The sequence below is a fragment of the Erithacus rubecula genome, assembly GCF_903797595.1.
Source record: "Erithacus rubecula genome assembly, chromosome: 8".
Lineage (NCBI taxonomy): Eukaryota > Metazoa > Chordata > Aves > Passeriformes > Muscicapidae > Erithacus > Erithacus rubecula.
The window spans coordinates 16,422,954-16,439,783 of record NC_136659.1 but is presented as its reverse complement, the minus strand read 5'-3'; the positions used below and the strand labels follow the sequence as shown (position 1 = coordinate 16,439,783).

General features: G+C 41.9%; 2 protein-coding genes across 5 annotated transcripts in view; both read right to left on the bottom strand.

Annotated features, from left to right (window-relative positions):
• ATF2 (activating transcription factor 2) overlaps positions 1 to 8,409 on the bottom strand; it is a 43,781-nt gene extending 35,372 nt beyond the window's left edge. For 2 of the 4 annotated variants that reach the window (XM_079310356.1, XM_079310358.1), the window contains exons 1-2: positions 8,312 to 8,409; positions 4,726 to 4,756 (exon numbers count right to left, since the gene is read on the bottom strand). The gene's annotated coding sequence lies outside the window, so the exon portion shown is untranslated. The other 2 variants (XM_079310357.1, XM_079310359.1) reach the window with 1 other exon arrangement.
• Positions 8,410 to 12,215: 3,806 nt separating this feature from the next.
• On the bottom strand, positions 12,216 to 15,512 carry ATP5MC3 (ATP synthase membrane subunit c locus 3). The gene is made up of 5 exons (XM_079310409.1): positions 15,433 to 15,512; positions 15,272 to 15,350; positions 14,213 to 14,290; positions 13,669 to 13,862; positions 12,216 to 12,454 (listed from the first exon to the last, which is right to left on the bottom strand). The coding sequence occupies exons 2-5, from the start codon at positions 15,308 to 15,310 to the stop codon at positions 12,340 to 12,342; spliced, it is 426 nt and encodes a 141-aa protein (XP_079166535.1). The 5' UTR covers positions 15,311 to 15,350; positions 15,433 to 15,512; the 3' UTR covers positions 12,216 to 12,339.
• Positions 15,513 to 16,830: the final 1,318 nt, after the last annotated feature.

Genomic DNA, 16,830 nt, shown 5'->3' with positions numbered 1-16,830 from the left:
CAGAAGTTGAGAAGAGATGAATTACTGCCAGAAACTTTAGTCTTTGGCACTGACAGCTCAGGGAAACATTTACATCCCAAAGGAAGGATGCCAAAGCAAATCAGGGTTGAAGACTGTTCCGCTGTTCTTTGCAAAGAGTTCATAACCTGTCTCAAGTTTCTGAAGGAATGAAGTTATTTTTTGAACTGCTCAAACTGTGAATTTGATACTTTCACTAATAAGGAATATTAACAAGATTGTGGGCAACTCTGAATACTCATGACTAAGGCTAAGGGTAAAAAATAAGGTTCTCATCCCTGACACTTTAATATGTCCTTACAATACGTGGAACTCCAACACAGTTAACACAAGCTTATTATTCTTCTTCAGCTATGCTACAATCTCATTTCTTTAAATGCAGGCTCAAACTAACAAGAGTTAGTCTTGTTTAGATCTCAAGAGGAATTCAATTTTTTAAACCTGCAATCATAGGGCATTGTATACTTACTTAATGGCTACATATGCCAATATATACATATGGATATGTATTATGAGTAGACAAGTAGTATCCATATCAGAAATGTCTAATGATGGAAGAGACAACTATGATTTGTTCTTTTTAATTAAAAGCATGAAGATTTTGATTGAGCAAATTGCATGTAGGACATTTTTTCCACTCTGTTACTATGTCTTGCTGTCAGTCTCTGAGATGAAGTTTCAGCCATAAAATCCACTCCTTCCACACTTCAGGAATTTTCGTAGGCAAGAAGATGCAAATTTTTAGGTCCATTCATTTTCTCTTTTCAAGGAGTCTTACTAAAGCTCTTATCTGCATGTGAAGTTTTATCTGGTTCCATTTTGAAGTTTGTAAAGCCTTGGAATTTTAAATGTCCGATATACAAGTAAAAAAATAAATCCTTGTGAAAAAGAAAAGCAGCACTGTCCTGCTGGCAAACTTACTGGAAAAAAAGTTGGAGATAAATTCATTTCCTCATCTTTGTAATATTATTTGACTGCAGGCCACAAGGTAATCCCTTGTAAAGAGATTCCAGATAATATCTGAGGAAAAAAATTATGCTGAAGCACTGAAACTTTTGCACCTAAAAGAAAAAAGAAGTCCACTCTTGTTCTAAGCAAGACCTTGAACATTTTAATCTAAACAGAAACTGGATGTGAAAGGATGGGAAAACAAAGAGCTCACATTTGTTAGTGCACCCAAATTGGTAAGAACTATATTTACCTACAAAGACAAATGCAAGGCTTGCACTTAGAACAAAATAACTCCATGCACCAGTGGAAGCTGAGGGGCAACTGGCTGTCAAGCAGCTTTGGGGCAGAACCTGCAACTCCTGGTGGAAAACAAAACCAAGCATCACGTCACTTGTAGCACTGAAAGACAAGAGGCTACTGGGTTGAAGTAGCAAAAGCACAGCAGTGAGATGAAGGGAAGTGATTATGGTCCTTTATCTGGCACTCAAAGACTAAAGCTGAAGTGCCATATGCAGAGTTGAGCCCCTCAAGACAGCTGATGAACTGGAGAGAAAACATCTGGGGTCCCATCAAAATAGTTAGGAGTCTGGGCTATTACACAACAAGAGGAAGCAAAATTTATTCAGAATGGAGGAGTGCTAAGGATCTGCTTGCTGTCTTAAACTATCTAATGTATTGATATAGAGATATCAGATCCAGATTTTAGGTAGAGTTTAATAAAAGGATGAGGTGCAATGCTCATGAGACACACCAAGAAAGTTAAAAGCAAGTCTAGAGGAAGTGAAAAAACACAGCATTAAAAAAAAAAAAAAAAAAAAATCCCACAGTGAGAGCCTGCTGAACACTGGAACAGGTTACCAAGCAGGGTTATGGGATCTCAGCCTTGCAGAAATTCAAAATTTGACTGGATAAAATTCTGAGCAATCCAAGATAACTCTGAAATTAAAAGCACACCATAAAGACGATAGATATAGCAAGGAACAGAGATGAACAGCTGCAACGGACAATCCAAACTTGGGTAATGTTCTAACACCTTTAGAAGACTCTGCATGGCCAAAAACCTGTTGCTGCTACAAAATACACACAAACCCCATCCTTTGCCTCCTCCTTTCCTGCTGGATTGCATATTGCATGACAGGAATAACAAAACTAACACAGAGAAGGCAAATTTTTAGAAAAATGTTTATAATTACCACTCTAATTTGCAAAGCGGTCTCTCTCTCTCTATTGTAGACTGATTGATCAAAGTGAGACGATCACAGTAAGAAAGAATATTTAGAAAATATCTTTCCCCTGAAAACCAAAATAGCAACTTAGATGCCATCTTGACAAAAATGTTACTCACCCAACTGAATGAGAAGTGTAATACATGAAGTGATAACCCTGTCACTCAAGGGGAATTACAGTCACCCTGGACTGTTACCAAGCCAACAGCAAACACCTTGTCCCATAGAAAAAAAGACTCTTCCTGAAGGAATCCAACACAAATGTGAAACTCCAGCCTCAACTCATCTCTTCAGATAAAATGAACATTCAGTGAAATGACTCTTACTACAGTCCACTGAACCACAACTCTCTTCTGGAAGCTTCAAGCCCTACGTTCCTCTCAGCAGCATAAAGAAATCCACATGTAGAATTCCACGCACACAGTAACAGCATCAGAGCTGAACACAGAAAAACCTGAAATAATCTTGACAGTACAATCAACTTCAGTACTAAAATCAGACTAATAATCTGACTTTTTTGGTGTTTACTTCATGCTTTCAACACAAAAGTAAAATACATACACATCATGCCTATTTAAAATGTAGCAAGCCTTTCTTATGATGTTTGGAATGCAAATGGTACAGTAAGCTATATAAATAAGTATATATCCATCTTTAAAATACATACAATATGGAGAAATAAAAATGAGTTTGCAGGTAATTCACTAATATTTAAGACAGTGTGCTTATTTAAAAAATAAAAGCGTCCCTATAAATTGACACATTAATATGTATCTAAATGCGCTACAAAAATAGCTTCAACAATTATCTGCATATTTCCATAAGATTTTAATTAAACACCTTGGGTACACTTGGTGGAAACTATTACTACATAGTCTGAGGCTTGCTTCCAAAATACCTTTCAGAAGACAATTTTACAAAGAATAAAAGCCTACACTGATTTAATCCATGTCTTGTTGGCTTACTTAACTAGTAAAGATTGTTTTGTCTTAACTGCCTGCATACAGGAACATGGAAACTACAGCTGACACCTTGTTTCCAAATTTTCTACTCAACATTTAAGCAGCTGCTTAAAATGTATATATATCAATAGTCCTTGCAAAAACTTCTTCAAACTTGCTGAGAAAAGTAATTCTTCACACATACCTAGTAAAGACTCACCAGACTTGCTGCTAAAGCCTCTACTTTACCTGTAGAAAACAAGGTGTGTGCAAAAAGACATCCATGCACAGAGCTGCTCACAGGCTGTGCAGTCTTACCCTGTGATTGCTTATTTTAAGCACTGTAGCAAGAGAGGGACTGCCCTCTTGTAAAATCAGGGCTGACACAAACAGCACAGAAGAAAACTGAATACAGAAAAGACAGCTATGAACACACATAGCCCCATGTACAAACAAAAGCTGTTGAACTGTTCAGAAACTTTTGAAGGACAGCATTCTTCCTCTGGCCAACATGCCAGAAGAGATGCATATTCTCTCAAGTGTGTCATCCTCCTAAACTGGACAGTCCACAGAGGACAATCTGTCAGGCTGCAGCTACAGCAATAGCTGATTTATCTCCCACTGTTTACATGAGGAGCTCACCCAAACCTTGCAGCTACCCTGAGCACTTGCATGTGCCTCCAACCCAAGAAACATGTGTACACTTTGGTTTGAAAAAGATGAAAGTTGGACAGGAGCTGTATCAGGCCATTGAGACAAGTCAGAATTACAGCAGCCCATCAGCATTCAGTCTCCTCTGAGCCCAAACACTACAAAGTGTTTATGTTACAGTACCAGCAATGCATTTTCCTACGGATGTTTGCATTTCCTCAAGACCAACCATGTCTAGTCAATATTTCCTTTTATTCATTACACTGGATCTGGGATTGTGCCCCCTTTTACTGCAAGACACAAAGCCTTACTGTACAGAGAATTGTTAACTCTTACTAAACTTTTCTGTTGATCTCATCATAGTGTACAAGTACTTTAGGTAATGTAAGACTTGACTTTAAAGCTTCATTTTATAATAGGAAACTGAAGAATAAAAGAACCAGGTCAAAATTTTTAGTTTTTATCAACTTTTAAGAGTTTTACTTTAGAGTACATACTTATTCAAAGTAAAGTGAACTAAACATATTTAGCACAGTAAAGAATAACATTCTCTTAATGGTTACCTGGAGAACTGAATTTAGTGTTTTGTTTAGCTCCTTCCAAGATATCTCTTAGATGGAGAGAGGTAGCTGTTTGTTTTATAAATTTAAACACCTCACAATTAAGGGATGGCTTTTTCATGCAAACAAATAACAAAAATGAAAATTAACACAGTGTCTTTATACTTTTGACACTTTCAAACAGCATTTACATCATAAATTTTAATCACTTCCCACATTTGAGCCTACCTTTATTTCCACAATTTTCTACACAGGCAGATTTGCAAGTTGTTATTTCAGTAAAAATCATAAGTAGAATACATCACTTAAGAAGCAATGAAAATTTGAAAAAAAGTAATTTGTATTTTAAAAGGAAGAAAACCCCATTGCTCTACTTACCTGGAGGAACTGGAGCTATATTTTCTGTTTCCTACAAAGCAAAAGAAGAAAGGTGAAGCAAAAATGGTGTAATTAATACTTAACCATTACAGGGCACTTCCAGAACTGATCTGGTTGTATTTGTGCAACACTGTTAAATTTGGCATTCCTAAAAAATAAAATTGAGCAATGAAGGAAACAGAGGAGACAAAAACTTGAAAAATTAAAACATCCCTCCTCATAATGAAAGTGGGATTGGCAGAAAGCAACCTTGTAGATTCTGCAAGAAAACTGTAAGCCATAGGCCAGAATATTTAAAGCTCTTAATAACAACGGCTGGCAAACAGGAAACCAGGAGCTCCTTCTTCACATTATGCTGCTAGCATAAGGCTCAATTTTTTTTCTTTTAAAAAGTCAAACATTAGGCACTGTTTACTGATATCATAAGCTAACTTAGAATCTGATGTCTAAAGTTAATTCCATACCTTCCACCATTTGTCCAAATTCTATAAAGGGTAGAGCATCTGGACAAGGAGAAAAGATGGTTGCTTAAAGACAAAAATAAAGGATGATTGACTTCACAAGTTCCAGTAAGAACAAGACAGGCAGAGGGACAGACAGTCACACATACAGAAACAAAGCAACAGAATTCCTTCAGCTGTAGGAGTGGCTTGTTCCACAGGAAGATACATTTCTGGCAAACAGAGCACTAATGGCTTAAAGAAAGGTCCTTATGCCTAACACTTCCTGCTGGCTGAACATGGTGGTTCCTGATTCAACCCTCTGGTGTCTCTTTTTCAGAGACACCCCAATCTTTTAAAAATTCAGGGTATGTGAACACAGTTCTTGTAGATCAGCAAAACATCAATGAACTTCAAAAAAGAAATACAGAGGGGTTAATATATCCCTCCCACCTTCTCACAATTTTTTTACAGAGATATTAGGGCTTGCTTTCCCCAGTTCATCTATCTAGGTTTGTACATTTTCAACCTAACAAACATTAGAAATCCAACCTCATTTTACTATACCTGTTTCAACAAATTAAAAAAAAAAAAAAAAGTTTAACAAAAAGTTACTTGCTTTTCATATTTTCTCAAATTTCATCCCTGAAGTTTAAAATTGAATTAATTAAGAATTTAATTCCAAAAATTTTTAAATATATCAAATATCTCACTACAGGATTCCTTTTTCTCATTAAAAGAAAATGATCTTTTTCTTTTCTGTAAGCACTTACATAAATGACCATTAAATTTATCTAGGAAGGAAACATAATATATTGCTTGGAATGCCTTGCTGAAGAGCTCTTATCTGAAGCAAAGCTAATGGAAAAGTTCTCAGGCTGAACTGAAGCTGACACTGAACAAAGCTGCAAACAGTACAGCATAAATGTGAAAAAAGGGCCTTTATTGCATAATTATTAAATACTAACAAATCTTCTGTCACTAACTATATCCAAAGTCTCCTTAGAGTCCATATTATATGTGAAACAAATACAGCTTAGTTATGCAAAAAAGGTAACTTGAAATCTATTCAATATTAAAATAAAAGTATTGAATCACATTTCCCCTTTGAAAATAGAAAACACATCATTTTCATATAGAAACTCAAGAAATCATTAAGAATGTTGATATTATAACTTTAAGTTATGAAAACTTCACAGAGGTAAATTTATAAGTTTAACTTAAGAGTAGATGAAAAAAAAAGCTGCTAAAAAGAATTTTTAGCATATTCAAAATTTAATGAAATAAGAATGAAAATAATACCATAGTTCATGTTGTTCAATGTGGTCACAAAAGAAAAGTGGCACGAAAAACAAGATATTAATAAAAGTATGTATGATGAAATTGAAGATCTGAAAACACTTTATATTAGATACTGCACAGTCTAGAAGTTTCTGGAAAAAGACCTAACAAACACTAGTGTTTCTAGAATTCAAGGCAGGGTAGAAATAACTACAACGTGAAGAAGATCAAAAGCTCAACTACTTGATGAAACATTAGCATGCAATGTCAGTATTGAAACATAAAATCCCAATGGATTTTTAAAAGAGCTGCTTCACTCTATGCACACATTAAGGTTTCTTATTATTTGACAATTCTTTTGAAGCATTATATAACAACCAGTCCCTGACAAAATTACTGTTTCGGTTTTTAACAAGACGACAATTTTGATTCTGGATTGGATAATTATAAACACTTCAGAGTTAATTAAAGTGAATGCCAAACTGGACTACAGTTTGACCCTCTGAAATTATGTCCATTAACAGAGAGCAACCAATTTCAGTGGATGGCTGAAGAAATTCCACCTGGAACATCTGTGGAAGACCAAAAGCACGATGACCGGTCCAATCCTATCAGCTAGTGCTGAATTTAGCATCTAACCAGACCTAGCAGTCTTAGGACCCAAACTTCAGAACAATTCATATTTATTACCTCTTATCTGGCTTTATGCTCAGTAAGAAGGGGATGTGACATTCACTGCCGTGAGTAGAGTATGTCAAAACGAAAACAAAACCACTGTTTCAAAAGGTGGTAAAAAAAAATATATTTCAGCCATGTTTGTGGTCAGAGTTTGGAAAGTAGGAGATGATTCAGAATGTTCAGGTTATTCAAATTTCAGCACAAGAAAACAGGTGACAGCATCACTATTGGAAGATAAACACCTCTGGGAGAAAGCAACAGAATGAAAAGCAAGTGAGGAACACAGAGTGCATGAACAGGGCATAAAAACACACCAAGGGATCTCCCTCCAAGAACAGGGATGCTGTAGAATGAGTAAGGCTGCAGAAGCAACATGGCAGCACACATTTCCCCGAACTCCAAACACGAAGCTACATCTTGACAAAAAATATTTGTGCCTAAAACACCGTACAGCTACCACTAATTTGGGTCTGTGACATGTTTTTTACGTGAAAGCTTCAGGGACCTTTTATTTGACAATTGGAGAGGCATTATGCACGGTAAGAGGCCAAGTCCATGAGGAGCTGGTCCGGGGCTCAGCTGCCGACACCAGGCAGGCCAGCAGCTCCCGGCGCTGCCGAGAGCCGCCTCGCCCCCCGCCCGGCATCCCGCACCCCGCTCCGCGCCAGCAGCGGCCCGGAGCGAGCCCCGCTCCGGAGCGGAAGATGGATGCGGGCAGACGGAGGCTCCCCGCAGCAGCGGCCAGGCGGAAAGGCGAGGCCTGCTGCCCCCTCCTCCGCGCTCCGCGCCGCGGGCCGGGCCCGGGCAGCTCCCGGCCATGCCCCCGCGGGCAGCCCGCTCCCGGAGGCGCCGCTGCCCTCCTCACCCGCCCGCCCGCCCGCCTCGCCGCCCTGCGCCCGGGCCGCCCGCCAGCCCCTACCTGCGGGCGGGTACCGGTGTCCGCGGCGCCGGCCGGGCCGCCCCGCCCCGCTCTAGGGGCGGCGGGAGCCGCAGGCCGCGCTGGGGGAGGGGGCTGCCGCGGAGAGGAGCGGCGGCGCCATGTTACTGCCTCCCGGGCATCCCCCGCCCACCGCGCGCCGCGCCGCTCCCGCCCCGCCGCCCCCGCCCGCCCGGCGCCGCCGCAGCGCGGAGGGAGGAGCAGCCGCTGCGCCGGGCCGAGCCGGGCCGGGCCGTGTTTACAAACTCACCCGGAACGCGGCCGGACCGCACATTAAAGGCCGGGTCCCCCGCGGGCTTCCGTCACCTCTCGCGAGAGGCGCTGACACCTCCGCGGGGCGGGGCGGGGCGGTCACGCGGCGCGGGGCGGGGCCGTTCCCCGTTCCCCGTTTTCCGTTCCCCGTTCCCCGTTCCCCGTTCCGCGCCCCGCACGGCGCGCACAGCTGGGTTTGTGCCGGGCGAGCTCAGGGTGCGGTGCCCCCTCTGCGGCGGGATCTGCAGGAGGGCCGGCAGCCGAGGACAGCAGGCACCACGTAGGGACTGAACCACTGCGAGGCTTCGCCCGGCGACAGCTGTTCATGCGCTTGTCACGTCTAACTTTTGGAATAGTCCGCGCTCCAAAGCCTGTACAGGCGAGATAGCCCATGTCTCAACACGCCCCGACTCATGGTTGTGCTAAACGTTCACCTCGGTTAATGGATCGAGAATGCTGCAGCACTGTAGAATAATGGCCAAAGCCTGTATTTTACACAGGAGGAACTAAACGAATTTTGGATTTGTTAAAAAAGTAGCATAACCCTACTTGGCAACACAATTTACCTAGTGTGTACTCTGCATCACATATAAAGCTTTAATTCTGTACATGTGTATCATTTGATCTTATTCTGAGACTGATCTGAGAGTGCAAGGCCATAACACTAAAGTACTTCTTAAAAGTATCAGTTCCAGTAAAATACATTTTGGCTGAGTTTCTCTGAACTTACACAAGACAGTGTGGTATGTTTCATTTCTTGTGTATGGTTTTGGTGAGCACTGTACAGCACTTCTGCAAAGTCCTTTTAGATATGGCAGGATAGAAAGCACTGCATAGTAGTACACTGTTTACTTAAAGGTGCAATTATTCTTTAAAGTAGCATGTTGCAAGGACTCAATTGTACATGTAGAAGAGAGGAACAGATCTCTTTCTTCAGAGAGTAACTAAGACTTGTATTAGAAACAAGTATTTTTTGATGGTTTAACTTCACTATTACAAAGCAGCAGCAGTTCTAAGCCTGGACTAAAAAGCTGGACTGCAGGTGCCTTTCTTCAGTGTGAAATTGATGCAAAAATCAAAGAGGGAAAGCAGGAAAAAGGAAAAAAAATAGCAGCTGGATGTTCAATTTTACCTGCAGCAAGGGATGAATCACTTTTTCCTGCAGCAATAACTTATGAGCATAATTGGTAACTTTAACATTTCCTTCATTTTCCATTAAAAGAACATGGCTATTTCAGAGATGGTGTGATATCTGATCTACTGGAACAGCAGGCACAACAGTTACTCAGAGACAATGAAGATCTCTGCTTTAGCTGGCTTCATCTTTAACAATGAAACATGAACAGTCAGTCCTTCAATCTGGAGAACCTACAAGACAAATTTTCATAGGCTGACTATGTCTGACTATGTCTAAGTTCAGAACAGTCCACATCAGAAGAAACTGAAAAAAGTTTCAGGGAAGTAAAGCCTACAGTAACACCTCATGAAACTTAAGTTTGGTTTCTCTGACCTACAGGGGGATTTTTTGATATAAACTCTTACAGGAAGATCAAGAGACCTTGGTCTGCTGCTGCCCTATTAATGCAGAGACTGGGTTTTTTGGTAAGAAAAAAAGTATTTTACACATTTATAATTGTTACTTTTGTGAATGTTTTAGGAAAACTGAGGGCACTGTCAGACCACTCAAACTGACCAACTAAGCTCTGCTGGAAAGAGATTCCATGTGCCCTGTAATAGTCCACCTGTCAGTATTTGCCCATCACTCATTAACTCTAAGCCCCTTATTGTCTATAAGGAGGATAATCCTGTGTGTGAAGGTTTGTTGCCTTGTTTTGAAAGTCCTTGATTAATCTTTATCTGTAGAACCCAGATGATTCTTTCATGACTGGTATAACTAAACAGCCACTTTGCCTGACTTTGGTCTATGCTCCCCAGTCTAAGAGTGAGTGAAAAGGTAATAAACTCAGGGAGATGCTACTACTAAAACAATCTTCACATCCACATATAGGATCACCCAAGATGTCCACTACCTTTCAGGCAGCCTGATCACAAGAAAAAGGGTTCATTTTGTGGTACATGTGGTAAAAGATGGGATTTAAATCCAAAACTCATCGTTCAAACCTGATTCCAGTAACTCACAGTGACGCAGGTGGCTTTCTTAGTGAAGTTATGGGTCAATAATTCAGTCAGGTCTTCTGTCTACACCAAACACCATTACAACTCAGCACAAACATTTTATATGCAAATGAATTCTTAGGGAGAATTAGCAGAGTTGGAGCTGGACTTGACCAAGTCAAGTTTGAAGATGCCTGTTTGGCCAAATCCCAGTGATATGGAATCCTGAAGCTTGAATTAAGCTAGTCCACTGGATTGTCCATGATTTTAGGAAATACAGATTGCCATCTCAGATTCCTGCAGAGATAGATCCCTACTGTACTGAAAGAAGGAAGTTGACCACCTACCAGGACAGCAGTACTCAGATGAGCTTTAGAGTGTAGAATACCTTTCAGCCAGGACAAATGCACTGTCAGCTTTGCAAATCAACAGCTTCCAAGGATGGGTAATAGCAAGTCCCTAAAATCACTGCATGAGCATAATCACATGGAAGGTACTTGCAATGTGCTTCACCTCCTACCCCCTCTAACTCCCCAAAACCCCCACTTCCTGATCTAGTCATGTAAGACACTATTTATATTGTTCTAAAGCTACTAACTTAAGAAGCTTCATACACTGCACTCCTAAAATTCAAATATATAAAAGAACATTCTCTGTATTAGATGACTGTTTTCTAAGAACATGTGGATAAAGTTATTTCTCATGCTAGGTTCTAGAACTCTGCTACACAAATTCTACCATCAGTTAGGTTGGGAAAAACCTTTAAGGTGTTTTAGACCTTTAAGATCATTAAGTCCAACTATTAACACTGCAAAGTCCATCGTAAACTAAGCTGGACTAAAGTCCACTAAACCATATCTCTTTGAATACCCACTTTCAGATTAAAACAAGATCTTACCCCCACCTTGCACTTATCTGAATCATTAATCATTTCTCCATTTCCTCCAATAAAGTTTCCTGTATTTGATTCAGTAATTACTTAACACCAAGATGACAAAAACATTTGACAAGCTTGGCTTACATTCTTACAAAGTTCAGCTTTTATTTGTTATATGATCAGATTATTTAATATTCTGGATAAAGTTTGAGATGCTATCAACCTCCCCACCAGGTAAGTATAGTAGTACACTGTTTTCCTCCAAGTATGGATGACACCATAAATGCATCTAGATTGCTACAAGAGGAGCAAAGGCAGATACTGCAGCTATTTTTTTTAACCAAAATGCTTTAATCCTAATGCTCTTAAAATAATGTGCAAGATAATGCAAGACTACAAAAGTGGAAAGCTGGAAGCTCTTTTAATTAGGTGATGCCAAAAATCCAGCAAAATCCATAAAATATAATGTCCATGTATCACAACTAAATGCCTTGGACCATACTAAAGCAGCTGGTTATTTAACTCAATGGGGATTCTGGTCAGATCCAAGTGGAAAACCTACCATGGTAATCAAACTATGTAGTGCATCTGAAAACTGATACAAAGAGAAATTTCCTGTCTCTTTCAGGGATTTGTGTTTGGTTCCTTCTATCAAAAGGTGCCAGAACGTGTATGTCAGCTAACTTAGGATAAAAAAAAAAATACAAGGCCAACAGTACAACCTTTCACACTTCATACCTGCATCCTTTGATCTTTCAAGTATGTGCCACATTAATTTTAATAAATAAAATGTTTGACTGGAAGGGCTCTATGCAATATGTAATTATCAAGAGTAATCCATGGAGACCAAATTACAAAATGCCATCTTCTAGATATCCTAGTGAGAAAGAAAATAAATGAAGGCAACAAGTTGACAGTTGTTATCTTTAATGAAATGACTTTGGAAATAGCATCAATTTCCATGACACCAACATTTTGGGAGTCCCATAAAATGCAGTTACATTCCAATGCCAATAGTACAGGCAGATCTCCATTCACATGGCAAACAGGATCAAGAAAGCAACCATCAGACAGAAGAGACCCATAGCTTCAGACAGGGCGAATCCCAGGATAGCATATGAGAACAGCTGCTGCTTCAGAGAAGGATTTCTACAAGAAAGAGAAGGTGTAAGACCTTTTTATTCTTACAGTTAAGGTGTTTTTCATGCAGTGTAACCTCATACTTCCTTGCTATAGATTCTGTAACAAGAAAATCCAATAAATCCAAGCAATTTTTTGCAAGGATTTCACTTATGACAAATTAGTTGGTAATTAAGACTAGTCTCGAGTTATGTAGATGGTGTGGAAAGTTTTCCAAATGAGCAGTTTTTCTGATTACACTCATGTAACTTTTGAATGTGACTTCTCTACATCCTCCCTATCAGCACCAGCCTTTAGAAATTTATTTCACATCTGTGACATGAGAACTATGCTACAAGGAATTTCTTGTGTATCATGTTTCAAGCAGCTCTCAAGGCAAATATGGGGACTGAAACTACTTATGATCAGGAAAAAAAAAAGGGAAAAAAAACAAATTCAAAATTTGATGTATTAATTTTGTATTGAAAACACTTCTTTCTTCAAGTGAAAAGTGAACTTCATTTTCTTCAATAGGCCTAAAAATCTTTATTAAGAAGTAAGACTTAATTGGCTGAAAAAGTAGCAAAGTACATGAAACCTCTTTTATGCCTGTATCAGTTTTGCTCTGCCATGATACCACGTAAACTACTTCTACTACAGGAATGTTGTAAAATTACCTGAAAATTCATCCCTACTACAAAATCCTCACCCTTGCCCCCTTCAGATTTCTAGAAGGAATAATTAACTCATTTGCTAAAATAACTGCATATTCTGAGATGCAAAGCTGAAATGTGTTAGAAAAGAAAACTGGGCATCCATTACTAAATGGTTCTGACTATGAAGACAAAAGCATTTGGACTCTCATTTCTTATTACCTGTTCTCAGACTGTTTTTCTTTAGGACTTTTCCTCTTACATGGGAAAAGATACAGGCTGGATTTTAATTCAGCTCTGGAACTGAATGCTCGAACACTTGGACTTCAGTGACTGGAACACTGACCAAGTCCAATGATGCAACTTCTTTCATGGCTCTCCTCCAGGAAGAGTGTACAAAGTTCTGAATTTAACAACAGAGCCATCCTGATGAATATGGTACAGTTTCATACTATTCTCTTCAGCCACGTGTGGCAGTAACAGTAATCATTAACAGAATTTATTACAGTGCCATTATCTTTTCTACAGCTCAGCAGTCTCAAGATACATCTAAACACAATTAAATAGGTTTTAAGGAGAGAGATTGATTACCTGGCATAACCAATGATTAGACTACCGAAGACTGTTCCAATACCAGCACCAGAACCAGCCACACCTACTGTGGCTGCACCAGCACCAATGAATTTGGCAGCAGTGTCAATGTCCCTGCTGATAGCACTAGTCTGGAATTCTCTAAGTGCTAGTTGGGAGACAGTATTTTGGGCCCCGTTAACTGTTGACTTGCCCTAAGAAAACAGAACATGAGAAAGCATTATATTCAGACAAAAGACCACATGACAGTGTTATTGTGCAGTTTTAAAAATTGTATTAGATCCAATGTCTACTTATTCTTCAGAGTGATGAGACTGTAAGTCATAAACTTCAGAATGTTACCTGTTTCACCTGAAAGCATCAACTTTAAATGTAAAAGGCTTCTCAAGGGAAACAGCAAAACAGCAACAAGTATTATTAGGTGTTTGACTTAAAGCAAGTTTCAAATTATAGGTATTTCAGTTAGTGCAAGTGAACTCTAGGTTGAGGACATTTAGGCTCACCAGGTAATTTAGGAAGATACAGAATTTTGTTTATAAGGTACCTCTCCATTCTTGACCTCTGGCCTAGACAACACAGATGCCGAAATTGGTCTGTACAAGACTCTTGATCCAGCACGGATCTGTAAGAGGAGAAAAAAAACTATAAAAAAGAAACACTTGATCACAGCTGTTCCACACAATAGTCTATAAGATAATAAGAGTATTAGCTACTAAGCCATTTGTCTTCCTTGAAAGACAGCGATCTCTAAACAGCTGGATAGAAAATAAATTCTACAGCAGCAAGCACTGCCATGCAATCTGACAGCACTGTTTTCAGGAGATATACTGCAAATAGCCATATCATTCAGTGAACATATACATGCACTATGCCGACAGGAAAGAGAGCAAAACAGCGACAAAAAAAACTGAAATAGTGAAACACAGTTTGAAATGAATAAATAAAAGCCATCAAAATGAATTTCGAAGTTGTTAAATGCATAGATGTAACCTAGACTTTTGAATTTAGCGAAGCACAAATGAATGAATCCTTTTTTCACATGAGGCCTGCATGTGTCCTTGGGCTCTCAGCAGTCTAAGGTCATATCGGCTCTTGCACAAAGCTCTTCCTGCAGGGGAAACCTAGGCCTGGACCATGCAAAATGAGACCTTCTGCAGGCCGGAGAGGGCATTTTCATGCAGGACAGCCTCTTATCTCTGCAAGGGCAAAAGAATCCCGGCCTTGCAGAGGACGAGCAACAGGCTAGAGTTTGACCTACAGCGAGGGACGGGGCGCGGTAGGCCCAGGAGCCGCCGGCTGCGCTGACCTCCCCCTGTCCGCCGCCCGTGTGCGAAGGCCCCTCACCTTGGCGGCGCGCCCGGCCGCACCAAGGAGGCGGCAAGGAGACCGCGGCCTGCCGCAGCGGCCCGGCCGACCCCCGCCCCGCCCCGCGCCGCGCCGCGCTCTCGGCCGGGCAGCGCTCGCTGCCCGCGCGGCCCAGGGCGCTGCCGCGGGGCTCCGAGACCCGCCCGATCCGCCATCGCCCCGCGGCCGTCACCGACCCCGCCGCCGACGGGGACGGGGCCCGTGCGGAGGCGCAGGCGCCCCCCGCGCACCCACTCACCAGGGAGGGCGAGGTGGCGAGCTTGGCGCAAGCGAACATCTTAGCGGGCGGCGTGCCGGGGGTCACGATGCGGTGTCTCTGCGGAGAGAGGGAGAGAGTGAGGGTGCGGCGGGAGGGGGCGGCGATGGGCGCGGATGGCGCGAGTGGCGCGGATCTCACCGCTGCGGTGCCGCGCTCGGGCCGACGGGCGGGCGGGCTGGGCCGGCTGTGCGCAGGCGCGGCGGGGCCGGGCGGCGGAAGGGGCGGGGCGCGGCCAAGGTCACTTTGTGCCGGCGCCATTGGCGGCGCCGGGGGGTGTGGGGCGCGCGCCGCTTCCCCGCGCAGCCGCAGTGCGCCCACCGCGCTCGGGGGCGGGTCCGCCGTGAGGGTGTCGGTCCCAGTGAGGGTGGCACCCTGAGGGTGTCTGTCACCGTGAGGGTGTCTGTCACCGTGAGGGTGTCTGTCCCGCGAGGTGTCGCCTCAAGTGTGGCGCTGCCAAGGGCTGTGCCAATGTCACTGTCGCAGTGTCGGTGTTGCGCCTCCTCCCCAGGGCGCGTCCGAGGACACCTGCTGTGTGCAGAAAGCCTCTACTGTTTAATTAGTAATTTCTGCACGATGAGAAGATTCACACCCAAGTAACGAAAGAATCCTTTTAAATCAAGATTAACCGAAATAGGATTATCTTCACTGAGCTGAGCATGTGTTCCCGAGATTCCCGCTTTAATCACTTAACATGTGTTTTCATGTTTTTCATTTGATAACGGGATCATTCTTTTAATGGTCATTCGCTATAGCAAGTGGCACTAGCGGCAACTAGTAAAGAAGCTGAAAAATCGACGTTGTGAGTAAAACACTGGTAAACATTTATTCAAGTTGCACGATTTTCCTTTGATTGAATCTGTGCCATAAAAATAAATTCTAAAGGCGTGTGCTTCAAACGGTCTCCAATGGCCCAAGTGAGGGCCGTGTGCGCTGTGTTTAGGGATGGGAACAGTCTCAGGATGGGTGCTGGCTCCTGAACTTCCAGGAGGATTGATGTTGCTGTCACTGGTTAAACCGCGGTGCCACAAAGCTGAGACCTGCTCCATATCAGCAGCTTGAACACCCCCAACACACATGATCCATAGGTGCTTTCAACAGCTGCACACCAATGTTAATCGTAATGTTGCTTTTACAATTTACAGCAGAGTATCTTCTGATCCGTAGGTACTGGGGAGGTGTACTCAGCTGTAGGTCTGAAGGTGAGAGACACCGGTACAATTCGAATTTCCCAGCTTTTCGCTCCCTGCCTCAATCCAGCAGCAAGCTCGGCCGGTTCCAGTGTGCATCCAGAGTCTAAGTAACAGAGCAGTAAACAGCCAGTTTGGAAATGGCAGCAAAAGAGGTTGTAAACTGGTGGGTTTGGTTTTTTGGGTTTTTTTCTTTTCACAGCATACAACATTTTTTTGAAAGCTGAAATGCATGGGCACATTTTCAGTGTCTGCCACGCGGTTCTTCCGTAGACAAACACTAAGAAATAAGTTTCAATGACAAAGCCTTTTAATAGTTAGGCAGAACTTTTCACTCAAAAAAAAAAAAAA